The sequence below is a fragment of the Leopardus geoffroyi genome, chromosome E2, assembly GCF_018350155.1.
Source record: "Leopardus geoffroyi isolate Oge1 chromosome E2, O.geoffroyi_Oge1_pat1.0, whole genome shotgun sequence".
Taxonomy (NCBI): domain Eukaryota; kingdom Metazoa; phylum Chordata; class Mammalia; order Carnivora; family Felidae; genus Leopardus; species Leopardus geoffroyi.
In genome coordinates, this window is record NC_059335.1 from 12,019,071 (window position 1) to 12,046,882 (window position 27,812).

The following is a 27,812-nucleotide window of genomic DNA, read 5'->3' on the forward strand; positions in this document are numbered from 1 at the left end:
TGAAGTCAGACACTTAAGCAACTGAGCCACCCAGGTGCCCCTCAGGTACAAGCTTTAGTTACTGACCCTTCACTAGGTACAGCACATCAGGTGCATAGAGTGACCATGGCAATGCCTGGGTGGGATGGCCTATTGCCAGGGATGCTGGATTGCCCTTGAAATACAGTGACTTGGTTAATGAAGCAACAACCTGTCCTGTATGTTCTAAACAACACCCAAAGCAACTGCCAAAAGAATCTGAGACCATTCACTGGAGTTCCCAACAGGCGAGGGATTGGCAAATTGCTTATATCCTCCTTGATATGGATACCCTCATTGAATAGATGGTAATTGGGCATCCCATTTCAAAAGTCATGATATCCCAGACTGGGCAAAAAACATGCCACTAAAAAGAAGCTTCATCTCCCTTATAACCCATGAGTAGCAGGGTTAATAGAAAGGAAAAAAATGGAATATTAAAGCGACAGGTTAACTTGTTAATAGGTTAAACCATCTTGGCTGGATGGACCAAAGTATTGTCCCAGGCCTTAATACCTTTGAGTGATCAACCAGTAGAACCTATTGCCCCATATGCCAGACTGGGGACCCCTGCCAAGGCACCCGGTACTGTAGGGGTGCGGAAGTGGCAGGAAACAGCCATTGCTTCCATCCTCACAGCAGATCAGCTCTGTGCTTTGCTGCTGAGAACAGCAGTCCCCCTCACATCTGGAAGAGGAATTATTTACCAGAATTTGCAATGGGATGCGCTGCTGGGATGAGTGAGTTACTTTGAACCTTTGGGTTTCTGAACCTTCTCAGTCCCCACTGGGATCCCATTGTCCTGCTATGAGCTGCTGAACCTGTGGGAACACATCTACATAGAAGGGAACACGCAGTATTGAAAACAGGAGAAGGTGGGGGTCCTGGTCTGGCATATCCTGCCCCCACCCCACCTCCTTATGCTGTCTGCCCCGGCCAACATGTTGGGTATGCACAGCAGGTCAAATTCCTAAGTCTGCATGAACATCTAAGGATTGGGCCACAAATGTAATTCTTGTGAAGGGGGAGACGTCGCCATACAATTTTTCACAAAATATCTGTCTTTTTGGCCTTTAGACATGCTCCTGTGGTGTCTAGTCACAGGAGGGGCACCTGATAAAAATACCTTTCTACTAGGGGCCCACTTGTGTGCCTGACAAAGAAATCAATCCAATTATTGAATATGTGGGTGGTTGCCCCTCTCTAGCTTGTTAGAATTGCCAAAATGCGTATCACTCCTTCAGGGATGTGATCAGAAAGCCCTAAAGCAGTAAAACAACAACAACAACAACAACAACAACAATCTAAGGCTAGTATTCTTAGTCCATCTGGTATTACCAATACTAACCCAGAAACATGGCGATGACACACACTATTAATGACCCTGGATGTGGGTATTCTTCTGGAAAGCAAACTGTAAGAGTAGCTCATCAAATTGCTTACCTTGGTCTTGGAAATACCACCATCAGATCAATGGATGGTTATGCTCACATATTAGATACATTGGATGGATACCAGGAGAGCTGTGTAGTCATTCTGTCATATTAAGGGATAGTGATGGGTTTGGCACTGATTGGTTGCAATGTCCAGTATTTGTTGGGTAGCACCAAATAAAACACAATGGTTATATGACACAGATCTTTGGCCACGGCTTCCACCTGGATGGTTGGGCCGTTATGCCCTGGGCTTTCCCTAGGCAAAGGGGAAAATCCACCCTTTGGTAACAATGGCTGCCAATCTCCTCAAGGCCAGGGAGACACCTTGTATTTTGCATTGGTAGGATCATCTGGCTCTTGTCTTTGTTCCTTCCATAGGCCTGGAAGATGTTATAGCACACACAGAAGCCTTTACTAAGTTAACTCAGCAAGCCCTGAATGATAGCCAGTGAAACCTACCATTACTGAACACTGAATGACTCTAATAGAAAAGTTGCCCTCCCAGATAGGAGGGCCTTGGACATTAGTTCTACCTTGCAAAGAGACACCTGTGCCATTATCCAAACAGAGTACATGTGTTCCTATCTGATAAGTCTGCTAATGTATCATCTTTACCAAATGACACAGGGACACAAGTAATCGCCCTGAGTGATACAACCCCCATTCTAGGGGATTTAATAAATCAATGGTTTGGATCCTGGGGCTCTTGATAGAAACGTCACTGATTTTGGATATTATAGTCTTAATCTGCCTCCAATGTGGCCAGATAGCCACCAAAAGAGCCACCTCCACACTAATGAAACCCCTTGTTGACCACTCAGGGCTTATTATGGAAGAGGGGGAAGATGAGATTCTAAGCTGATCACGAGGGTTGAAGTGTTGGGGAACACAAAAGTACATGATTTCCAGTTGACCCACGAGCTGGATAGGGGCACTCGGAAGCTCCTCACCCCTTCCCTGTCCTGGGAATGTGGGTTCTGCTTGCCTTTCCTGCTCCCACAGGCTGCTCCAAGGACACAGTCCTGAAATAATGATGTGGTGTTGAGAACGGTATACTTGACAGCCCAGTTAGGGCCTCTTTATAATCTTTTAACATTTGGAGAGCAGGTACAGGGATTCATTCACCTTGCTGGTGCCCAAGACACACCTCATATGTAAGTTTCCTTTGCTTATTGAAACTGCCGCCTGCCAACCTGGAGTGGCCTGCCTCATTCTTCAGTCTCTCCCTGCCCTCTGAGTACTGGGGCTGACTTCAGATTACACCAGGGAGGCTACCAAGAGGGGTGCGAACCAACCTGTGGTTTGCAAATATTTATTCCCAGTCTTTAGCTTGTTTTCTACCCTCTTAACAGGATTTTTCTCAGAGCAAAAGATTTGAATTTTGATGAAGTCCAATTTATCAATTTTTCCTCTTTTGTTCCTGTTACTGGTGTCGAGTCTAAAAACTCAGCTTTAAAGAATGAAATCTGGCCATTCGCAGCAACGTGGATGGAACTGGGGGGTGTTATGCTAAGTGAGATAAGCCAGGCAGAGAAAGACAGATACCATATGTTTTCACTCATATGATCTTGAGAAACGTAACAGAAGACTATGGGGGAGGGGGAGGGGGGGAAGTTACAGAGAGGGAGGGAGGCATACCATAAGAGACTCTTAGGGACTGAGAACAAACTAAGAGTAGATGGGGGGGGGGGTAGGGGAGAGGGAAAGTGGGTGATGGGCAGGGAGGAGGGCACTTGTTGGGATGAACACTGGGTGTTGTATGGAAACCAATTTGATGATAAATTATATTAAAGAAAAAAATAAATAAATAAAAATAATAATAAAAACTCAGCTTTGCCCTAGATTCTCAAGAGTTTCTTTGCCTTTTCCCTGAAAGTTTTATAGTTCTTAGTTTTGTATTTAATCCAACTGTCCATTTTGAACTCATTTTTTTGCATAACGCTTGTAGTTTATGCCAATGCCCACTTTTTTGTGCCTATGGATTTCCATTTGCATGGAATGTTATGGTACCATTTGTCAAAAAGGCAGTATGTCTATAGAATGTCTTTTGCACCTTCGTCAAAAATTAGTTGAACATATTTGTGTAGGTATATTTCTGGGTTCTTTAACTGTGTTCCATTGACCTATGTGTCCATCCCTCCACCAATACCACTGTCTTGATTACATAGGTGACTGAAAAATGACTCGTGATATGGTCTATCTTGGTGAGTGTTCCATGGACATTTGAAACAAATGCATATTCTGCTGTGGAGCATTCTATAAGCATCAATTAGATTCTCTTCATTGATGGTGTTGTTCACTTAGTTTATATTTTTGCTAATTTTCTGTCTGGTAATTATATCAGCTGCAGGAAGTGGGGTGCTGAAGTCCCCAACTATAACTGCACGTCGATTTCTTCCTTCAGCGCTGTCAGTTTTGGGTTTACATGTTTTGTTTGGTACGCACATATTTACGGTCACTACGTGTTCTCGTAGACTGGCGATTTTTATCATTATTAATACTTCGTTTTATTTATAATTTACTTTATTCATGAATTTTTACATTTACATTAGATATTTACGATTGTTGTTTTTTTCACAAACATACTAAGTAAGACCATAGATATAATCTAAATTTTCCACAGAGAGAAATAAAATTAGAAGCAAGATTCATTTCCTCCTTCTTAACCCATGTCCTTCCTTAGGGAAGATCTCCCCACCAAACCATCATCCCCAGTCTCCGTGTGACCTTCCCTAAGTTTCTGTGCACTCGTGAGCATGTCTACATATATGTTATGGGAAGCACCACAGTGCAGAGGGAATAGAGATCCTGCAACCAGGTGCCCATTGGATCTTGACACACAGTACCTGAGACCTTGGGTAAGTGATTATGTCTTCTGTGCCTCAGTTTCCTTATCGAAGGGAAATGATAACAAGAGAGCCATTAACAGTTCCCAGTGAGTTAATTTTTGTAAAACATTTAGAAAACATTCATTTTGTAAAACATTTAGGTAGCTGGAGATTAGTTAAGCACTATGCACCTTTTGATAAATAAATACTTTTTTTTTTGCTTTAACATAAACAAATGTTTTTCATCATTTTTCATTTTAACATATAATTAACATATAACTCCTAGAGCCTTGGGAGAGATTCATCTGCTCACATCTAGGAGTTCTTCCTCAGTTCTGCAGGTAAAAACACCCCAATTTATTGATTTCCCAGGGAAATGAGAATGTTCCAAAAATGAGATCACATTAACTATATTCACATGGCACTCTCCTGAACCAGAGGCTGCTCTGTTCATTTGTGATAGCACTCATACAGTTTCCATGGAGTGGTCTTCAATTTAAGTTTTAAAAATCGGGTAAGGTTGGGGCACCTGAGTAGCTCAGTTGATTATGAGTCCCACTCTTGATCTCAGCTGAATTCTTAGGCTCAGTTGTGAGTTCAAGCCCCACATTGGGCTTGGGCATGGAGCCTACTTTTAAAAAAATTGGGTAATGTTTCGAAAGTGAACAAGGAGATAGGCATTTTAAGAGGGATCAACAGTAGCAGACAGAGTGGTAAAAATGGCAGGACTTTGGCTGGGAACTGAAACTGTTTACACTCAAGCAAATGCCTAGAGGCTTGTAGTGCTGTGATTGGGTTATTTTTCTAATCAACAGAAACCCTTGACAAGTCTTGAGAATTTGTCAAAACAATTCAACAGTTCATCTGGAAAAGAGTGCTAGAATTTATAGGATGAAATAAAAAAAAAAACAGAATAGGGAGGGAGAAATACATATATTATACAACAGTGATAACTCTAATTGAGATCTTTTAGCACAGAAAAAAACATCTCTGTCATTGGAACAGTTGTATCCCAGAAAATATATAAGTATGTACAATAACCTAGTAAATGAGTAGGATGATATTTTAAATCAGTAAATGATGAATTTTTCAGGAAATTTTGTTGCGAATACTCAAGCATTTGGTGAAAAAGAAAAGTAGATCTCTCTTCACACGATATACTAAAATGAATGACACAGAATAAAACAGACCAATAAAACCATGAAAAGTTGAATTGACTATATCTTCTTTTTTTTTTCCTGTGTTTTATTTTTATTTATTTATTTTTATGATCTGGCATTTGAGGCCTTGATCCCAGAGAGACGCCCCTCCCAAGGCTACCTAAATTCCTAGATAGCAAACTACTTCCCTGTTAGCTGCCTTTGATATACAAATAAACTGATCCAGAGCCCAGACACCCAACCGTGTCCTTTATGGAACTCATACACCAAGGCAATATTCCCCTGCCCTGAATCAACCCAGGACTAGGCACTGGACACCAAGGGACCACCCAGAGCCCACCAAAATATTATCCTAAACTTATTCATCTTATTTACCTTGATTCACTCATCCCTTCCCATCAAAACCCAATAAAGGCTTTGGACCGTGTCCTCTCTACTGCCTCCTGACCAGCCATGGTCCTTCCCTGTGAAACCCTGTGTGGCATGCCACACACTTTGTTTCTAGAAATCTGTGAGTATAAACTTCTTTCCTCATGACTACCATTTCTGTATTTGTGTGTCTTACCATACCTGATTAAGACAAATCTCAGGTATAATTTTAGAACAGAAGTGAATATAGATGTCCTTATTGGATATCAGAGGAAGGAAGTCTTTATAATTGTGTGGAAAAATACGGAATCCAAAGTGAAAGGACTGATCAATTTGATCAAATAAAGGTCGGTGGTTTTTAAATACTGCCTTATAAAAGTCCAAACTGGGGGGAAAAATCATCATACAGGACAGCGTCAATACCATTTGTATACAAAGAGAATTTATAAATAAATAAGCAAAAGATAAAAATGGGCAAAGGATATAAACAGGCAATTTACCCACCGCTGACATATCGACATTTATTCCACATCTCCATGAATAAAGAAACGCAGTCAATAAGGAGACAGCATATTTGGGCTATCAAATTGGAAGAAATTAAAGAAAATGATTATTCCTACTCTTGACGCATGAGATTGGAAGTCTAACTTCTTTAGTGGATAAGGTGGTAACGGACCTAAAACTAACGAATCCTAAACAACCACTTTAAATTAATTTATTATTTAGTGACATGCATGAGGTGAGAGAAAAAAATCGGCTCTAAGATACTATGATGCAAATTCTGTGGGGACAAAAAATTTTAAGTATATATTTACTCAAAGAGGAAATCCGGAAATACATAGGCCAAGATCTTAATGATACTTGTTTCTGGGTGCTAGGATTATGGGGGACTTTAGTTCTTTCTCTTACTTTTTTCCCTTACTTTTCTTAACATTCTTTTTACTTTTGTCCCTTAACATTGATCATGCACTGCTTTTGTAAAAAAAAAAAAAAAAAAAAAAATACACACATACATAAATATATATATAGTGTAAATTATATACATATATGGTGTAAATTATAGATGTATGGTGTAAGTTATATGTGTGTGTGTGTGTGTGTAATCAAAAACATCAATGCTTTATATTCCCTGGTGATGGGATTATGGATTTTTTGTTTGAGAGTATTGTCAGATTTTCCACAACGTGAACGTGTTAGTACCGAGTAATAACCTTTTTTTTAAGGAAAGAAAAAAGCTGTCGCGGAGCTCCAAAGCTCAGCGCCGGAACAGCTCACCAACCAGAGTAGCCCGGCGGGGCACTCCTCCTTCCACCTGGCCTTGGGCGGGGCTCCAGGTGTACGCTTCTTTACGACACCGTCTGCTCCCTTAAGTAAGAACGCGCACCGCAGAGGGTCCTGGGAAGTGTAGTCCGGGACCTGCCGAGGCGCCCACTTCCGCTTCCGGCCACCGCAGCACTGCCATAATTTCTTCTGCGATGGTGAGTAGGTTATGGGACGTGGGGCTTTTTGGAGGTCTTCGTTCCCGCCGCAGGGACAAGGGGCCTGGGCTCTAGGATCTGGGGGGAGGGGGCGTGTGGCGGGGGTCAGAGCCGGGAGATTTCGGCAGCTCCGCCTGGCGAAGGAGAGGTTTGAGGAGGCGGACGCACAGAGCATCCCGGGTTGGGATGGGGGGCGGGGCTCGGGCCGGCAGCGCTGGGCGCCCCCAGGCTTGGAGGAGCAGTTGGAAGTCGGCAGCTATGGCTTTGAGACGGGCATCTCTCGGTTTGGGAGACTCCAATCCAAGTAGTTTTGGATTGGTGATATCTGGAATTCTTTTACGGTAGCCGCACACCTACTTCTGTATGAATTTCAGACTTTTCTGTGAAGTCATTTCTATAAAGAGCTGCAGAAGTTGTTTCTTCACGGTCTGTATGTATTCCTTTGAGAATTATTAAGCGCCGTACAAGCTTTAAGAAATCATTTTGCTGGTGTAGTGATGCTAGCTCTGTTTTTTTGCAGCGCCTGAGCCACATGGTTTGAATTCTATTCTGTCACACAGCATATGAGAGTCACAGCTCTTAATTCAAACCTTTTGCTTTTAATAGTCGACTTTTAATCCATATTGCATTAATTTTTGTGTATGATTTAAGGAGGGGTACTAAGACTCCAGTTGTTCCAACTCCATACGTTGAAAGGACTCTTCTCATTGATCTGTGTGGTCGTTGTTAAGTCAGTACCACTGTTTCTTGATTACTGTGGCTTTAGAATAAATCTTGAAGTCAGAAAGAGTGAGTTCAAATTTTTCCTTCTTTGGTAGGATTCTTTTTTGGCTATTCTAGATTTTCTTCATTACAACGCATATTTTAGAATCAGGGTGTCAAATCTTGCAAGAAGTCTGTTGAGATTTTGATTGAAATTGCATTGGAGAGAACAGGCAACCTTAAGTCTTTAATTGCATGAACGTGGTATATCTTTAGGCATTTAAAAATATTTTTATTTTATTTTTTTTAATGTTTATTTTTGAGAGAGAGAGACAGAGTGTGAGCGGGGGAGGGGCAGAGAGAGAAGGAGACACAGAATCCAAAGCAGGCTCCAGGCTCCGAGCTTCCATCACAGAGCCCGATGCAGGGCTTGAACTCACAAACCGTGAGATCATGAGCTGAGCCCAAGTCGGATGCTTAACCGACAGAGCCACCCAGGCGCCCCTAAAAATATTTTTTAACATGGGGCGCCTGGGTGGCGCAGTCGGTTAAGCGTCCGACTTCAGCCAGGTCACGATCTCGCGGTCCGTGAGTTCGAGCCCCGCGTCGGGCTCTGGGCTGATGGCTCAGAGCCTGGAGCCTGTTTCCGATTCTGTGTCTCCCTCTCTCTCTGCCCCTCCCCCATTCATGCTCTGTCTCTCTCTGTCCCAAAAATAAATAAACGTTGAAAAAAAAAATTAAAAAAAAAAAAATTTTTTTAACATACAGTGCTATGTTAGTTTCAGGTAGATAATGTAATGATTCAACAATACTGTACATTGCTCAGTGCTCATCAAGACAAGAGTGGTCTTGGGGTGCCTTGGTGGCTAAGCGTCTGACTCTTGGTTTTGGCTCAGGTCATGATCTCACCGTTCATGGGGTGGGGCCCTGCATTGAGCTCTGTGCTGACAGCGTGGAGCCTGCCCGGGATTCTCTCTCTGTCTGTCTGTCTCTCTGCCCCTCCTCTCACGCACTCTCTCTCAAAATAAATAAATAAACATTTAAAAAAATGATGAGAGAACTCTTATCCCACCCACCTTCTCTCTGGCAACCACCAGTTTGTTCTCTGTGTTTGAGTCTGGTTTTTGGTCTCTTTTTTTCTTTGTTCATTTCCCCCCCTTTCATTCCACATCTGAGGGAAATCGTATGGTGTTTGTCTTTCTCTGATTCATTTCACACCCTCTAGGTCCATCCGTGTTGTTGCAAATGGCAAGATACCATCCTTTTTTATGGCTGAGTAATGCTCCATTGTATATATATGTATCACATCTTCTTTATTCATTCATCTATTGATGGACACTTGGGTGGCTTCCATAATTTGGCTGTTGTAAATAGTGCTGCAGTAAACACAGGGGTGCGTAGATCTTTTCAAATTAGTGTTTTTGTTTTATTGGAGTAAATACCCAGTAGTATTACTGGATATTTTACTGGATAATTACTGGATCATATGGCATTTCTAATTTTAATTTTTTGAGGAACCTCCATGCTGTTTTCGCAGTGGCTGAACCAGTTTGCTTTCCCACCAACAGTGTCCCAAGGTTCCTTTTTCTTCACATCTTCACCAACACTTGTTATTGCTTGTCTTTTTGATTCTAGCCCTTCTGACAAGGGTAAGGTGGTCTCTCCATTTTGATGTGCGTTTTCCTGATGTTTTGTGATGTTGAGCATCGTTTCAGGTATCTGTTGGCCATCTGATGGTCTCCTAGGAGCTACAGTGAATGCAGGCTTGTAGACAAGGCCCACAGTAAGAATGGTGCGGATGCTCTGAGCCCTGTAGGGAGGGAGGTCTCTTTCCTGGGGGTAGGAGTAGATTCCAGGAAGGCTAGATTACATTCAGCTGGTGCTCAGAACTTTCTCCTTGTTGTGTAGCTGGGAATTGTGATAAAATCATGTTATCTCCTGGCTCGTTTTTATTTCATGGCCTTGCCTTCTTGGGACTGTGCCTTTCTCAGAGAGATCTGCGTAGAAGAGAAAGGAGTAACCCCTGGTCTCTTGACGTCAGAGCTCCAGGTGAATAAAAGTTTGGTTTCTTGTTTTATGGCAATGCCAGCTCCCTTCCCAAAGGCCTGCTTTCCTGATCTTCCTTACTCGTCATACCACGGTGTTGACAAATGCCCATTCCGGCCCCTCAGCCGTGGCTGCTTTCCCCCAGAGATGTTTTTTTCCTAAGGGTGGGGGAATTTCCCAGCGACTCTATTTAGTGTATTCTCTCCCTGGCCTGTAGTATTGGTTCGTGTGGCCAGTAAATCACTTAGGCTTACACTGCTTCAGGGCTGTGCTAGCTACAGGGAAGAAATAATTACAGTGATTGTAACGGTTTGCATTTATTAAGCGCTTATTACATGCCAGTGATGCGGACAGCTTTTGTTGAGTATCCCTGATACCTGGGACAGTGCCTGGCGTGTACTAGCCTGTCAGTAAGAATTGATAGTTAATTTTCTCAGTAAGTCATCATTAGTCCCGTGTCACAGATAAGAACGCTGAGGTGTTATAACCAGAAGTCAGGACCTTTGCCCTTGCGTGCCGCTCCGTTCTCTTCCCATCCCAGATCTTTGCGTGGCTGATTTATTTTCATGCAGGTCTTGGAGACTGTCCACGACAACCTGATTCATGTTGCGTCTCCCACACCTGCCCCCTGTGTTCTGACCCAGAACGAGAATCTATCACGTTCAACCCGTTTTCGTCCTTGCCCCTTTTGTAATCAGAGATCACCTTATCTGTAGACCTGTTGACCCGCCAGAATGCAAGCACCATAAGAATGAGCACCTTGCCCATCTTACTTGGTCCTGTGTCCCCAGGGTTTGTTACAGCGTCCGAGACAGAGTGGGACACTGAACGTGTCTTTGTTAAACGAATGGGTGCCTGTATTCCCGGGTTGGTGGTGGGGTGAGCGAATGACAGCAGTGACAGTAGTTGGCTGAGGATTTTCTGTGTACCACGTACTAGACTCTGAACTTCATTCAAATAGGTATGCCCGTGTACGTGTGTCACAGAGAGAGACTTGATTCTGTCAACTCTGTAAGTGAGAAGTACTGTCTTCACTTAACAGCAGAAAGAACAGGCTCATTCAGAGATTTCTCTCTCTTCTGGTGTTAACGCAGCTACAGAGTGGCTGAGCCAGAACTTAGACCCAGGCCGTGTGACAACCTCGGTGTTAAGAGTCAAGACCAGCAACTTCCCACCCCTGCCTCTCGTCTTGCTAGCTGGATTTAAACGCCATAATTTACCTGTTTTCTTTAAACTTCAACTCCAGACTCGTATTTGACTTCTCCTTTTCACCGTCACGTGTAATTATTCGTCTAGTCCTGTCATTTCTACCTTTGCGGTATCCCTTAGTCCCATTACCCCTTTATCCCAGTGCCTTTGGCGCCAGTTGTATTGGTTGTCCTCTTTGTCCAGTGTGAGCTCCATATGGTAAAGGAGTGTATCTTTCCTTAAACCTAAGCACCTGACATAAAAGTAGAACTTCAGTGAATGTGTGCTGTCTTCCCGGCTAGAATGTTAGCTGTTCGCGCTCAGAGTCCTTGTCTGCCCTGATCACCATCGTGTCCCAGCATGCCCTGCATGGTCCTTTGCATGTAATTGATTAAGCGAACAAACTGCAGAACAAAACCATTCCGCTCTGTAGCTGGTCTCAAAAGACCCAGGATCCAAGTATCAGCAGGTTGAGTTTGCATTAGTCCCATTCTCCCATTGATTTCATTTAAAAAAAATTTTTTTAATGTTTGTTTATTTCTGAGAGAGAGAGTCAGAGCCTGAGCAGGGGAGGGGCAGAGAGAGAGGGAGACACAGAATCCGAAGCAGGCTTCAGGCTCTGAGCTGTCAGCACAGAGCCCAACACGGGGCTCGAACTCAAACCGTGATATCATGACCTGAGCTGACATCTGACGCTTAACCGGCTGAGCCACCCAGGCTCCCCCCACCCCCCATTCTCCCATTTAAATATGTGTTGAGTGCTTACCCTGTTGCTTGGAGCTGACTAAAATCCCAGCCCTCACAGGGTTCATACTCTCATGGGTACAGGAAGATAGTAAACAAGAAACACAGATGGTAGGTTAGCCAAGCTTCACAGAGGACAATGAAGCAGGGAAGATGCTTTGGGAGGACTGGCAGAGGGACTTGCACTTGTGTGGGATAACCAGGGATGATCACTGACAAGGTGGTGAGTAGGTGAGTAGGGATCCAAAGGAAGAGAGAGGCCTGTGGACGCTGGGGAAAGGGAACAGCATTGAAGGCAGGGTCCATTTGAAGCAGTGTGGAGGCCAGAGAGGCTGAGCAGAGTTGAGAAAGAGGAAAGATCGGTAGGAAATTGGGTATTGGGAGGTCAGATAGCGTAGGGTCTTTAGGCCTTTTGAAAGGCCTTTGGCGGAGGTTTTGAGTGAGGTGAAGTTCTTGGCCGGAGGAGTGACCTAACTTTATTTGTATTTGTATTGGTATTTTATTGTTTTGGGGAGCGAGAGAGACAGAGTATGAGTGGAGGAGGGGCAGAGAGAGAGGGAGACACAGAATCCAAAGCAGGCCCCAGGCTCTGAGCTATCAGCACAGAGCCCAGCGTGGGGCTCGAACCCACGAACCGTGAGATCATGACCTGAGCTGAAGTCTGACGCTTAACCAACCGAGCCACCCAGGCACCTCTCCACACTTGCTTTAGAGGACAATCCCTGGGGCAGGGCAGTGCACAAACGGTGGGAGACAGGGAGGCGCTTGCCAGAGCGGGCTGTGCAGAGGCCTGGGACCGATGGCTAGAGGCAAGGTGGAGACATGAGCTCCTGACTCAGTATAGTACAGGGAGTATCTTAGAGCAGGCACCCTAAGGGTGCGTACGTTCCTATGAACCTGCCCTGTGGCTCGAGTCTCAGGAGAAAGGAGATCAGGCAAAGAGGCAAAAGGAAGGAGCTTATGGTCAGTGTGTTTCTGCTGCCTGCTGACTAGCTCCGGGCCCGTGCCGAGAGTTCTGTTCATCTCTGTGCTCCACACCCCACTGATGAAATTTGCTAAGCGTGTCCAGTGTGCCAACCCCATGCAAAATGGAGACCACGAATGAAGGTAGAGGACCCCATTCTCTTGATGACTTAGAGATCTTAACAGGGCAGCTGTGTGAAAGGTGGAAAGGTGGCAAGCCAGCAGTTTCTACAAAATGGTTCTGGGGTTCCGGGGTGACTAATTCAATCTGGTGGTGGCAGAAGGACTCCCTTATGGAAGGGGTTCTTGAACGCAAGTCCGTGGGCATAATGCAGGGTGATCATGAACCCGAGTGGGAAAAAAAAAATGTGCACCATACTGGAAATTAGGATTTCCTTTGATTATGAATGCAGGTGACAGACCACAGTAGTATTATCAGAACCGGTGACTCTGTTATTCAGGTAAATCATAGATGTTTTTATATTGTAGTTGGTGTAGATGTTTCAGAATATTACTTATGCTCATTACTTTTTGGAAATTCCAGCAGTTGATTCATTCTTGATATTTAATGTGTAAAAAGAAGCACATCCTTGGTGTTTTATTATTTTTGAACATTGTATTCCAGTATAATTAGCCTTTAAAGTAACCCTGTGTGTTTTATTTTATGCTTTCACAACATCATTCCGAGTAAGAACCCATAAGTATCACCAGACTGACAAAGGAGGCCATTGAACAGAAAGGGTTACAAACTCTGATTTAGAAGATCTTTGCTAACCTGTATCTTGATTGATAGAACCCTCGAGGACAGGGATTTTTTTCTTCTTCTTTTTCTTTCTCTTTTTTTCTTTTCTTTCTTTCTTTCTTTTGTAATCTCTCCACCTAGTGTGGGGCTCAAACTTACAACCCTGAGATCAAGAGTCTCATGCTCTTCGACTGAGTCAGCCAGGCACCCCGATGACAGGGATTTTTCATCATTTCTTCTGTGAGGCCTACAGTGTTGCATTAGTAAAGCTTTCACACTCCAGATTTTCTTTCACAGAACACAGGTGTCCTGTGTTTGTGGCGTTGGCACCCTTCTGTAGGGCCCTGTGTCTCCCTGTGACACTTCTGCTCAGCCCTCCCCACAGAAACCTCTCAGATTGTCCCCAGCCACCTGCAGCATCCTTGGCTCTGTGGACGGTGAGTCTCTCCAGAGCAGGGACTATGCATATAGCGACTCAGTCAGTGTCCGCTGAATGAATGATGTCTACAGGGTGTGAACCGTTCTGGAGACCCAGAGCTTTGGGGCCCAGAAGAAAGGATTCCATAAAGTCAAGTTCCCTCTTGAGCCCACAGGTCCCCGGAGTGCGGGAACCACCCAGGCTGGGGAGCATGCAGGGGAAGGCAGGTCCTTCTGAGCCCAGGTAGCCATCTGACATTCCTTGTCAGAGCTTGGAGAACCTCAAGAATGAAGAAGGCCCAGATCTTCTGCTTCTCTGGCTTAGGAAGATCAGAGGATACATAAAATTGCTGCTGCTCTGGGAAAACCTGGGAGAGGTAACCATGGAGACTTTGACCTCAAGGCCTAGGGAGAGAGGTTGAGAGTTCATGAAGGGGGTGCAGTGGGGGAGAATCGAGCCTGGTGTGGAGAGAGAAGAAACCAGTTTGTGACGCAGCAGACATTGCTGAGGCCCAGGTAGAGAGTCTGCAAACACAGGCAGGAGCCACATCTTCTCATGGCCTTCCTTCTCCTCCCGCAGCTCTCCGTTCTCAAGCCTCAGCCCTTTCCCAGGATGGGGAGGACAGGACAGTTTCAGGTGGGTTGAGGTCGCTTTTCTTTCCAGAAATCACACGTCAGGCATCGGAGTGTAAAAATATCTCCCTCCCTTGGTAAAAGGGAGTCGAGGAAACAGTGTATTGGGTGAATAATTACAAATGAATCCTTCTCTGCCAGAGTTTATCTCCTCCGTGGGACATTTCTCTGATTCCTTTCCAGGTGTCCTTTTGTCCAGGTGAATACACCCTACAAAAAGTTCCCCATGAACAAGGCTAAAAGAGCATATTAGGGGAAAAAACATTTCGTCTACGACAAAATTAGAAATTCTAATGTCTTTATTTTTGACAGAGGGGTTCAAAGACCCAAGCATTCTTGTTCAGGAAGGGAGAAAAACAGAAGTACAAATGGCCAACAATTATATGAAAAGTCTGATCAGCTTCTATTAAAGTAATACAGGGGTGCCTGGGTGGCTCAGTCAGTTGAGTGTCTGACTTTGGCTCAGGTCATGATCTCACGGTTCATGAGTTCGAGCCCCACATCCGACTCTGTGCTGACGGCTCAAAACCTGGAGCCTGCTTCAAATTCTCTCTCTCTCTCTCTCTCTCTCTCTCTCTCTCTCTCTCTCTGCCCCTCCCCCACTCATGCTCTATCTCTCAAAAATAAATCAAAACATTAACAAAAAAAATAAAGTGATACAGATTGAAATGAGATACTGATTTTTTTTTTTTCTTTTCTAGCAGATCAAAGATTTGAAAGGTCAGCTCTCACTGTTAGCCAGATGGAGAGATGGTGCGTTCACACCATTGAAAGGGGCATTTTTAGTCTTCTTGGAAGTTCTGCACACGTCTGCTCCAATATTTCCTACTCTTAAGAATTCATTCCAAATCAGAGCGAGTATTCAAAGACTGATCATTGCAACGTTGTTCGTAACAGCAAAAAAAAAAGAAAAAACCGTGGGGTGGACTCCATGTCCGTCCATTGGATTGATGTTGGATTGATGGACTGTTACCATTTTGTTTCTTCTCGTGTCCAGGTCCTGTGCCGCTGTCAAATGAGGTCAAAAGCGGATGAAAATATCAGGACATGAAAAGATGTGCTCGCTCGCTCTCTCACATACACACACACCATAGATCTGTGCATACGTGTTAACTCATTTTTCCTTTAGGTTGCAAGAAAAATCAAAGCAGTTTGCAAAATTTTAAGTATGTGCTCTTTTCGGCGCGTGCAAAATTATTTTACAAAGCTTCCTTTTTTTTACGAAAAGACGTTATGGAAAAATTCGGAAGGTTTGAGTTACTTCCTTACTGTACGCCTTAATTGTAAATGTTATTGGGGAACTTCCCGCCACGAGGGCTGAAGAAATTAACACGGTTCTACTTCCCACCAGCTCCTGGTGTGATACTGTCGTTACCATCATCACCTTCTGACGGTTGTCACCACCGATTCCCACAGTGAGCTTGTGTCAGTTCTCTCCGTAGCGGTCATTGTCTGCCACCTGTCTCTGGTTTCTGTAGTCCTGGCGTCACTGACTTGCCTGTTGGCTGGCTCAGCGTCATTCCACGATGTGCTTTTCCCAAAGAAGACTTGCGGATGCTGTCTCCGCTGACCGTTTCTGTGCTGAACAATGTCTGTGCCTTTAGGCGAACGGAATTTGCGGATGGCACATTGCCGAAGCTGAAGAGTCTTCATTCATACTTTGGGAACTGGCATTAAGTCTCATGCTGGTCTTTCTCTCCCTTCTCCTTTCACCTTCTGGTGAGCAAAGCTTATGCTTATTTGTTAGTTAGTTTAGCGCTTTTTCTCAGGTCTGTTGTGTTTATACATGGCATCTTGGCTGAGCGTCATTTTCAAGGATCACACGTTTATTGCCTTTGCTCTGCGATCTTCTGGCGTTAATTCTCTCTCTGCCTGGATGTCTGTCTGCCGTTACTGTCATTTTATTCATGTGGTCCTGCCGGAACTGCCATTACTGAAGGTGTAACTTCCAGATCTATCTTCCCTGTTCTTAAACTTCTCTTCTTCGGAATTTTCTGTCACCTTCCAGGAGGCTGCTCTGTTTTCCAGTTCACCGGCTTGTGCTTCAGTGATGTTCATTCTGCTGGTTGGCTCGTCTCTTGAGGTTTTATTTTCCCCTAATCATAGGAGTGGGTTTTTTTTGGTCACACTTCTAAAAATTCTGATTAATTTTCTTTTTGGCAAGTTTTCCCCCCCAGGCTATATATCAGTACTAAACATTTTTGCTAATCTGATGGAGGAGGGTATGTGGCCAAGACCTATGTATTTTGTAGTTCCTCACACAGTAGGTGCATGATGAGCATCTTTCATATATATATTTGCTGCTGTATTTTCTCACCTATAAATTGCTTATGAAATGCTTTTGTCCGTTTTTCATTAATGACAGGAGCTCTTTCAAGAGTAGGGTTGTTAACTCATGCCCATCAAAAGTGTTAAAGTTACTTTCTCTCAATTTTTACTTTCTGAATGGTGAGTTGACCATAAAGAAGTGTAAAATTTGTACACAGTTAAATGATTTGTTAGTTCCCTTTTGAAAATATGGCTCGATACCTAGCTGCAAAAGGCCTTACCCATTCTAAGCTTAATCAGAAAGGCACCTAAATGGGGGCGTCTGGGTGGCTCAGTCGGTTAAGCGTCTGACTTCAGCTAAGGTCATGATCTTGTGGCTTGTAGGTTTGAGCCCCATGTCAGGCTCTGTGCTGGCAGCTCGGAGCCTGGAGCCTGCTTTAGATTCTGTGTCTCCCTCTCTCTGCCGCTTCCCCAGCTCACACCCTGTCTCTCTCTCTCAAAATTAAACATTAAAAAAAAATTTTTTTTTGATTAAAAAAAAAAGGCACCTAAATGGCTTTTTATTTAGATTAAAAACGTTTTAATCTCTGAAATGATTATAACTGGTTTTTGTCAGTGGCCTCAGGTTGACATTTAATGTCATTTTCTTCAAGATGGATAGCCAGTCAGGACAGTGCCATTTATTAATCATTCATCTGTAGGTCAACTGAAATGCTGACTTTATCATTTATATATTTTTGTATATGTTTATGTATACGTATGTGTATATACGTATATAAACATATATATTTAATAGGTGTGTATGGGGATGCCTGGGTGGCTCAGTTGGCTAAGCGTCTGACTCTTGATTTCAGCTCAGGTCATTATCTCGCAGTTTGTGAGTTTGGACCCCATGTCAGGCTCTGCCCTGCTTCAGATTCTTTCTCTCTCCCTTTCTCTCTGCCTGCTTGTGTGCTCTCTCTTTCTCCCCTGCTCGTGTGCTTTCTCTCTCTCTCAAAATAAATGAACAGTAAAAAAGTTAAAAAAAAAATGGGTGTGTGCGTTATATATGTGGAGAAAGAGAAAGAAAAATGACAGTTGACTTAGTTTTCATAGGACGTGACCATTCCTGTATACTGTGCTCTACTGAGTTGTATGTCTCTGTGTTGTTTTACTATTTATATTGAGCATGTACCTCTGAGGTTCAAAAGTTAGTCTTTCTCTCTTCATTCAGCAAACGTTTGTTGCACACCTACTATGGGCCAAACATTATTCTAAGCCCTGGTGATATATCAGAGAGCAAAACAGATACCACCCCTGCCTTCATGGGGCTGGCCTTCTAGAAGGGGGAGACCGGTAGTAACGGGTTAAACACAAGATGAGGGCTCTGAAGTATCTTGAGGGACGTAGGCAGGATGAACTGGGAGGAGGTCTGTGCGATCATCCAAGCGGAGGACGATGACGAGTCACATTAGAGAGGTAGAAGGAGTTACAGGGAGAAGGTTGAAGTATACTTTGGAATAATAAGTGGCAGAATTTTTTTTAAGTTTATTTTTATTTATTTTGAGAGAGAAAGAGAGGAGAGAGAATCCCAAGCAGGCTTCGCGTCGCCAGCGCAGAGGCTGACGCGGGGCTCGGACTCATGAACCGTGCTATTGTGACCTGATTTGAAATCAAGAGTCAGACACTTAACTGACTGAGCCACCCAGGCGCCCCATGAATTTTTTTTTTTTTTAAATGAATCAGATGTAAGAAATGAGGAAAAGGACAGAATCCAGGCGATGCCTTTAAGGCAGGTGGTACTTGCGTTTGCCCACGTCAGAGAGACGAGAAGGGAACTATTTGGGAGGAAAGACTCCCTTCCAGTTGGGCTGTTTTTGCTTCACGATACCTTTTAGGCGTCCAGGCGGCAGGTGGAGTAGGCAGGGCTCAGTGCAGAAGGCAGGACTGGTTGTAAAGATTCGGGAGTTAGCAGCAGGGCCACAACTGTGTAATTGTCACATCGGCTGCCTCTGGCCCGACGTTTCTCCCCTGTGACGCTGCCTCTGGTCTTGGGATCGATCTGGGATTCTGCTCGGAAAATGTGCTGTGTTGGTGGCGCTCTCCCTCCCGAGTGGGGAGGTGGGTTCCTCTGGTCTGGCGCCTCCAATCTCATTTGGGCGGCGGTAGGGCTGGGTGGTTTCAGCGTCGTTACTCGGGCTGCCCGAGTCCAGTCCCGACTCAGGCTTCCGAAGCGTATGTTGTTCGACACGTAGCATTCGCTTTCTGAGCCCCGTTTTCTCATCGGTGAAATGGGGATAGCGACAGTAACTACCTTGTGAGCAGTTACCGGTAAGAGAGCAGACAAGAGAGCATTCCTGGTGCTCCAGAAAGTTCTCGCTTTCTGTGAGTTTTGTGAGGGTTCAGTGAGATAAACCACGTAAAGACACGTAGGCTAGAGCCTGTCTTACAGTGATTTTTCTGCAAATACTTTCTGCAAATATCAGCCTGCCTTACAGTGATTTTTCTGCAAAAATATGGTATTCTGCAAATACCATAATATCCGGGTTAAATTAGATAAACCACGTAAAGATACGTAGGCTAGAGCCTGCCTTACAGTGATTTTTCTGCAAATTATCTGCTTTATACACACATTTCTGGCCCCCTGGTAACACACAGGTTGGCCCGTATAGGACAGTTGTTAAAGTACAGTGGCTCTGGAGCTAGACTCTGTGTGTTCATGTTGTAGTTTGAACTCGAACCCTGTCTCTTACTGGCTGTGTAACCATGGCCAAGTTCCCTCACCTCCTGGTTCAGGGCTACCCGAGACCACGCCCATGTTCAGAGATCTGCCAGGACCCATGGGGTCCAGTGTGTAGTTCTATGCGTGGCTGAGATTTGTCACAGAACACACCCGGTTGCACTCTGCTTCCTCCAGACTTCACCCCACATGCCCTTTCCCTCAGCTGATTTTTTTTTTTAATTTTTTTTTTTTCAACGTTTATTTATTTTTGGGACAGAGAGAGACAGAGCATGAACGGGGGAGGGGCAGAGAGAGAGGGAGACACAGAACCGGAAACAGGCTTCAGGCTCTGAGCCATCAGCCCAGAGCCCGACGTGGGGCTCGAACTCACGGACCGCGAGATCGTGACCTGGCTGAAGTCGGACGCTTAACCGACTGCGCCACCCAGGCGCCCCTCAGCTGATTTTTTTAAAGTGATTTATTTATTTATTTATTTATTTTTGAGACAGAGAGAGACAGAAAGAAAACGAACAAGTGGGGGAGGGGCAAAGAGAAGAAGACAAGAATCTGAAGCCAGCTCTGGGCTCTGAGCCGTCAGCACAGAGCCCGGCATGGGGCTCGAACCCACAGACTGTGAGATCGTGACCTGAGCCGAGCTGGATGCTTAGCCCACTGAGCCACCCACGTGCCCCAGGATTTTGCTTTGTTTTTTTAACCATGCTAAGTCCTAGCTGTGAATGACTATGTACTGAGTCCTGTGAGTCCTTCTAGCGAATCATGGATCTTGGAAGGGATCTCGGGGACTGTGGGCACAAGCCCCACAGAGGCAGGGCTGTTATTTTCTTCGTTATCTCTGGAATTCCTGTGTCTAATACTGTTTTATAGGTACTGAACATTTATGGAATGAGTCATATATAGACATGCATGCATTAAACCTTACTATGGGGGCACCTGGATGGCTCACTTAAGTGTCTGACTTCGGCTCAGGTCATGATGTCATGGTTTCGTGGGTTCGAGCCCCCATCGGGCTCCATACTGATGGCATGGAACCTGCTTGGGATTCTCTCTCCCCCCGCCCCACCTCTCTCTGCCCTTCCCCTGTTCTCTTTCTCTTTTTCTCAAAATAAATAAATAAACTTAAAAAAAAAAAAAAAAGGAAACCTTACTACTAAAGCTACTTTGCCTTCCTTCTTAAAAACGTACCCATGGATTTTTTTTTTTTTTTTTTTTTTAAGTTAAATATGTATACGGGCACCTGGGTGCCTGGCTCAGTCAATTAAGCCTCTGACTTTGGCTCAGGTCATGATCTCACAGTTCATGAGTTCAAGCCCCACACTGGGCTCTGTGCTGACAGCTCAGAAATCAGAGCCTGCCTCGGATTCTGTGTCTCCCTCCCTTTCTGCTCTCCCCCACTTACACTGTCTGTCTGTCTGTCTGTCTCTCTCTCTCAAAAATAGTAAAAAAAAAATTTCTTTTTAAAATTATGTATAGAATCACAGCTCAAGTTGTACTTCGTAAGACCTTGTTACAGGTATTCCTGGGACAGGCTGCAGGCAAAGTGGAATTCTGAAGTCCCTCATACGCAATTGTCTCCCTCTCGAGAAGGACGGCGAGTATCACGATACAGTTGATCGCTGTGTTTCACTGTGTTTACAACTGCCGCTGTCTTCCTCAGTGGACTAGGGCAATTTGCTCGAAGGCCGTGGGCCACAGTTCACAACTGAGGATGACACAGCATGACGTGAAACTCCACCGCTGCTTCAGAGGCCTCCTCTGGCTGGGGACATGGTCGCATAAACACCCGTTGGTTGCTTCTGACAGGTGCTGACGTGGAAACCCGTAAAAGGCGTGTGTGTGTGGAGGGGGTGGGGGGCAGGGGCGGCAAAGAGCAGGATTTGCCCCACTGCTGATGGAGGGGCGAGGGGCTGGTTGGTGAAGAACCGAGGAGGTGATCTGGAGGTGTGTGCAGATGTGGGCACTCTTAACATCAGGCACTGTTGAAACAGTCATTTTGGAGGAAAAGTTGGTATTCTGTAAGTGAGAGTCAAGGCACCCCTGGGTGGCTCAGTCAGTTAAGCATCCAGCGCTTGGTTTCGGCTCCGGTCAGGGTCTCACGGTTTCATGAGTTCAAGCCCCTCATTAGGCTCTGCGCCAGCAGCATGGAACCCACTTGGGATTCTCTCTCTCCCTCGCTCTCTGCCCCTCCCCCACTTGTGCTGTCTCTGTCTCTCTCAAAATGAATAAATACACTTAAAAAAAAACAAACTTGAGGGGCACCTGGGTGGCTCAGTCGGTTGGGCGTCCCAACTTCGGCTCAGGTCATGATCTCGCAGTTTGCGGGTTCGAGCCCCACGTTGGGCTCTGTGCTGACAGCTCAGAGCCTCGAGTCTGCTTCAGAGTCTGTGTCTCCCTGTCTTTCTGCCCTTCCTCTACTTGTGCTCTGTCTTTCTCTCTCTCTCTCTCTCTCTCAGAAATAAATGTTAAAAAAAATTTTTTTTAAAACTTATAAAAAAATTGTAAAATGGACAGACCACACGATGGAAGCATTGTAGCTCTGCGCGAAGAATGTTTCTTGTTTTGCTCTGTGGATAACCACGGAAGATCTGTTGGTAAGAACCGACGTTGTTGGCATCAGACATTAACAAAACCTGATTTGACTCGTCAGACCGAGCAACTGCCTGCGTGCTTGTCTACCCTTCTTAGTGACGCCAAGTTTGCCTTTCATCTGCTATGTGTTTGTGTTAATGGTGTCTCACGTTTTAGGAGCCATTGACCTTCAGGGACGTGGCTGTGGTCTTCACCGAGGAGGAGCTGAGGCTTCTAGACCCCACCCAGAGGAAGCTGTACCGAGATGTGATGCTGGAGAACTTCCAGAACCTGCTCTCTCTGGGTAAGGGGAATGTCTGGGTAATCCACACTTACCTTGATTGGAATGTTCTTGTTCCCGGGGAACTTGAAAGATCAGGACTACATTTTTTGATCATTTTTTGCACCTCACAAATGAGCCTAAGGCTTGGATTTTCAGGGCAACAGCCTTTCAAACCTGATAAGGCACCTCCATGGAACAAGGTAGAGAGACTTGGGTAACAGAGAAACTCCCGAGAGATGCACGCCCGGGCAAGAACCATGCAGCCTGGGGTCTGACGCAGGCAGGGGTGGGGTGAACTTGTCATGCAGAGGCCCCTTCTGACCTTGATCTTGCCTGTGGACACTTGTACTATGGTAGGTGATTGTTGTCCGACCTCATTTCCGCTCCTCGGTCCCCACCTTCACATGGATTCTTCATGCTTTTCAGAGAGTAACATATCCAGAGTGACTGAGGGGTCCCTGGACTTTCCTCCCTTTGCTAGAAACAGCCGGTCAGCATTAAGATAAGCCAGTGGCAGAGAGACTCTTCCAGCATATTGAGAGTCCCCTGATGGATTTCTCATTTGTCTCCAATATCCTACAAGTCCTCGGGTGTGAACAGATTTGTGTTATTCTGGCCCACGATGATAAGAATCGCCAATAAGGAATATCAGAAAGCATGGGCAGATTTCTTTAACCTTGAACTACGTGGTGAACATGATGGTTTGATGGCTTGCAGTTGGTGACAGAGAGAAGCTGAACATGTTTATGCCTCTGTGCCCTGTCAGTATCATGTGGATTCCTATTCGATACGCTTCTGGAAGCCGGGACACAGCTGGTGCACTTCGGAGGATTTGGTGCTTTGTTTCTCCCCCGAGTTCAGCTCACACGTGCTCACAGATTCACTCTGGGAGGCAGTGCTCAGTATGGCTCTGAAACCGGACTTCCCTGTTTGACTCCCTGCCCACCCCTTCGGCACCGCACGGTGGAGTGACTTCACTGGGTCACTCACCCTCTCTGTGCCCTGGATCCCTCATCCGTTAAACAAAAACGATAAGGGTTCCCACCTCAGTGTTATTCTGAGGGTTAAGTGAGTTAATGGGTGTATATCGTCAGCACCGTAGGAAGCATCGTAATAATGTTGGATGATATTGTTATGAACGACAACATTAAGCGGAGAAGTGAATCTTCTCTGTAGGAATCTGTTTGGAATTTCTTTCTCGCTTGGGCAACTAGATGAGATGCAGTTCATTGCTAGTAGGGTCATTTAATGCCTGGCTACGAAGCTTATTAATAGGAACCTCTTCTTTTTTTTTTTTTCCAGATATAAAAGAAGTGCCTTGGTAGTTATGATACACACAGGTGGATTTTGCTCCAGGCCGTTACTGGTCCGGGCCTGAAAGCCTGACTTGGCTTGAGATCCCTGAGCCATTCTTGTACTTGTTCTCATCTCTGAACTGTCTTTCACCCCACAGGAGACAAGAATGAAAAGGATCTGGAGTATATTCAAGAAAGGGAACTTAAGTGCCTTTCCTACAGAGAGCTGTCCTACTGGAAAATCGGGGAACAGGCGGCTGGTGAATTAACTGGGAGTCAAGACCGTAGAGTGAATCTTCAAGGGAAGGATTTCCAGTTCTCGGAGGACGCTTCTCCCTGCCAGGGGTGGGAAGGAGCATCTCCTCGGGGTTCGCAAATTGACAATCTGGCCGGCGGTCTTCAAGGACCCATCAGTTCAGAAAATCAAGCGTTTTCACCCTGGAAAGCTATAAGACCGGTATCCGTTCAAGCATCTTGGATGAAAGCCTTTGTGAACGAGTCGTGGAATGTTCTGGAAAGGTGTAAAAAACTTGACACGCAGGGTACAACGTATAAACCTGAGTGGGACGGTTTCGGCTTCCGCTGGGTATCACGTTGTCACGATGACCACAGGTTACCGGAAAGAGAGAGACCGTGTGATCGCGAGCGCTGTGGAAGAGACCGCCTGAAAAAGTCAACCCTCCGTCACCCTGCCCCGGAAGACGATGACCTGAGAAGCAGCGAACGCGGAGATGGCCTCAGGGGCGCCTCGCACCTTCCCGCCCAGCCCAGAGCTCCCTGGAAAGAGAAAGCCCCTAAATATCCCGAGGGCGGTACGGGCTTGAGGCAGACCGCCCACCTCGAGAGGCCCCAGAGGACCCCCACGGACGAGAAACCCTCCAAGGGTAACGAGCGCGCCCGGGGCCTCCGGCAGAACGCGCGCGGTCCCAGCCGGCCCCGGGCCCCCGCCGGGGAGATGCCCTACCGATGCGACGTGTGCGGGAAGGGCTTCCGGTATCAGTCGATTCTGCTCATCCACCAGGGCGTGCACACGGGAAAGAAGCCCTACGCGTGCGAGGAGTGCGGGAAGGCCTTCGGTCGAAGCTCAAACCTGCTCGTCCACCAGCGCGTGCACACCGGGGAGAAGCCCTACAAGTGCGGCGAGTGCGGGAAGGGCTTCAGCTACAGCTCGGTGCTGCAGGTGCACCGGCGGCTGCACACGGGCGAGAAGCCCTACGCGTGCGGCGAGTGCGGCAAGGGCTTCTACGCCAAGTCCGCGCTCCACAAGCACCGGCACGTGCACCCGGGGGAGAAGCCCTTCGGCTGCGGCGCCGAGTGCGGGAAGGGCTTCTCGTGCGGCTCCCACCCGAGCGGCCACCAGAAGGCGCACGCGGGGCAGAAGCCCTACCGGTGCGACCAGTGCGACAAGGGTTTCAGCTACAACTCGTACCTCCGGGCCCACCAGCGCGTTCACACGGGGCAGCGCCTCTTCGACTGCGACGTGTGCGGGAAGAGCTTCAGCTACAGCTCGGGGCTGCTCCGGCACCAGAGGCTGCACACGGGGGAGAAGCCCTACAAGTGCGAGTGCGGGAAGGGCTTCGGCCGAAGCTCGGACCTCCACGTCCACCAGAGGGTCCACACCGGGGAGAAGCCCTACAAGTGCGGCGAGTGCGGGAAGGGCTTCCGGCGCAATTCGGACCTTCACAGTCACCAGAGGGTCCACACGGGGGAGAGGCCGTTCGTGTGCGACGCGTGTGGGAAGGGCTTCATTTACAGCTCCGACCTCCTCATCCACCAGCGGACCCACACCGGCGAGAAGCCCTACAAGTGTGCCGAGTGCGGCAAAGGCTTCAGTTACAGCTCGGGGCTCCTCATCCACCAGAGGGTCCACACCGGCGAGAAGCCCTACAAGTGCGAAGCGTGCGGGAAGGGTTTCCGGTGCACGTCAAGCCTCTACAAACATCAGCGGATCCACACGGGGAAGAAGCCGTACACGTGTGACCAGTGTGGCAAGGGCTTCAGTTACGGCTCCAATCTTCGCACCCACCAGAGACTGCACACGGGGGAGAAACCCTACACGTGTTACGAATGTGGCAAGGGCTTCAGGTACGGCTCTGGTCTCCTCAGTCACAAGAGGGTGCACACCGGAGAGAAGCCCTACAGATGCGACGTGTGTGGGAAGGGCTACAGTCAGAGCTCACATCTTCAAGGCCACCAGAGGGTCCACACTGGCGAGAAGCCCTACAGATGCGAGGAGTGCGGGAAGGGCTTTGGGCGAAGCTCCTGTCTTCACGTCCACCAGAGGGTCCACACCGGCGAGAAGCCCTACAAGTGCGGGGAGTGCGGGAAGGGCTTCAGTTACAGCTCAGGGCTGCGGAATCATCAGCGAGCGCACGCTGGCGAGAAACCGGAGAAGCAGACACGCGCTGAGGCAGAACTCAGAACTTGACGCCCGTCTGAGCGCCAACGCGGGAGGAAGGCTTTGCGAACGGGATGCGCAGGGAGGGCTCCGGTGGAGGGTGACCCGTCACAGCAGTTGGCCTGCCCAGGAAGGGACGATCCGGAAGGTTGATAGATGAGAAAAGCACTTGCGTGGCAAACTTTGCTCTCCAAGGGTCTGTCCCCCAGAGGACCGTCCTTGAAGTACGGCGGGGCCTCGGTAAAAATCGCCGCTCTCATCAGAGTCGGCCCAGGAGGGAGCTTTTTACGAATGACATAGGAGTGTGTCCGAGGAGCAGACTGTGAACGTGGATTCCTTGCTGGGGGCGGGGGTGGGGGTGGGGGGAATACCTACACATGGGACAAATGTAGGAAAAAGTCGTCACCTTACTAAAACCAACATCGTGCGTACCTTTTAGAAGATGGTTTTCACAAAAATGGAGAGCTGATGTTCACATGGGTTAGGGCAAGTCACTTTCAGAAGGCTGGGAACCGTTAGACAGGCTGCCTCTTGGCAGGTGTATCTCCAAGTGATGTATCGCCATCATGTTTTTATCATGCTGGGGTGAATGTGTTTTATCTCCTAGAGATACACCGCTCTCCTAGACAGGCTGTGCTGTATGGCAGGACCACTGCATTTTATCAAGTTTTAAAAACACAGTCCGACTGGCATTGCATTGAATTTATTGGTTAATTTATTGCTATCATGAATATTTCTGCCCCGTTCGTTTTGTTTCCTCGTGTTTTAAAAAATACATATTAGAGCATTAAAAAAAACCCAGAAATACCCCTTTAACTTGTCAGAACAGAACATAGAGTCACCAAAGCCACCATCGGTGGGACCTGTGGAAGTAGGCACTCGTGAATATACTGGTAGGAGTGAAAAGAAGTAGTCTTTTTTTGGAAAGGATTTGTCAGTGTATCGAGTCCAATTTGTATAACCTTTGAAGTGGCAATGAGGGTGTAGTCGTTGATAGTTGGGAGATAGTTGCACATGTGGAAAAAGATGTATGCCTCCAGCTGAGTTTCTTAGAGTTGTCTTCCTATAGCAAAAAACAAAAACAAAAACAAAAACTCCAAGTGTAACAAATAAAGGCACATGTCAATGAGCGAAAACCACTAAAAATATTCAGTGCCTACAGTGGCATTGAAGGTTGCCCACAAACTATTTTGTGAGTCAGGAGAGTTGTGGAACAATTTTAGTATGACTCCCTTTTGTTGGTATGGTTTTGTGTGTGTATGTTTTAGAGAGAGAGAAAAGAAAAAAATGTGAAAGGTTAGTATGATAACTGCATATCTCTAGCAAGTGGGATGCGGGGTATGTAATACATTCATGTACTTTTATGCATTTTACTTTTTCACGAAGAGTATATATCAGTTTTATAACGATAGTAAAGCTATTTTTTAAAAAAAAATGAGTCTGGTGGAACAGTGCCTTATGGTCAAAGATCCCTGTTACAACCTCTATACTTTTTTTTCTTTTTTTTTTTTTTTTGGCTTTTTCTACTGTTTACTTAGCGCCTAGTACCAAATATAA

General features: G+C 46.2%; 1 protein-coding gene across 6 annotated transcripts; it reads left to right on the forward strand.

Moving 5' to 3' along the window:
* The first annotated feature begins 4,015 nt into the window (after positions 1-4,015).
* ZNF229 (zinc finger protein 229) lies at positions 4,016-27,001 on the forward strand. Of its 6 annotated transcripts, XM_045442037.1 has the most exons (5): positions 14,672-14,728; positions 15,429-15,974; positions 16,076-16,443; positions 22,457-22,583; positions 24,016-27,001. In XM_045442037.1, exons 4-5 carry the CDS (start codon positions 22,550-22,552, stop codon positions 26,283-26,285), a joined length of 2,304 nt encoding a protein of 767 aa, XP_045297993.1. In that variant the 5' UTR covers positions 14,672-14,728; positions 15,429-15,974; positions 16,076-16,443; positions 22,457-22,549; the 3' UTR covers positions 26,286-27,001. The 6 variants fall into 6 exon arrangements, with proteins under 6 accessions (XP_045297990.1, XP_045297989.1, XP_045297988.1 ...); XM_045442034.1 differs by lacking the exons at positions 14,672-14,728; positions 15,429-15,974; positions 16,076-16,443 and adding exons at positions 4,016-4,312; positions 7,035-7,289; XM_045442033.1 differs by lacking the exons at positions 15,429-15,974; positions 16,076-16,443 and adding an exon at positions 7,272-7,289.
* Positions 27,002-27,812: the final 811 nt, after the last annotated feature.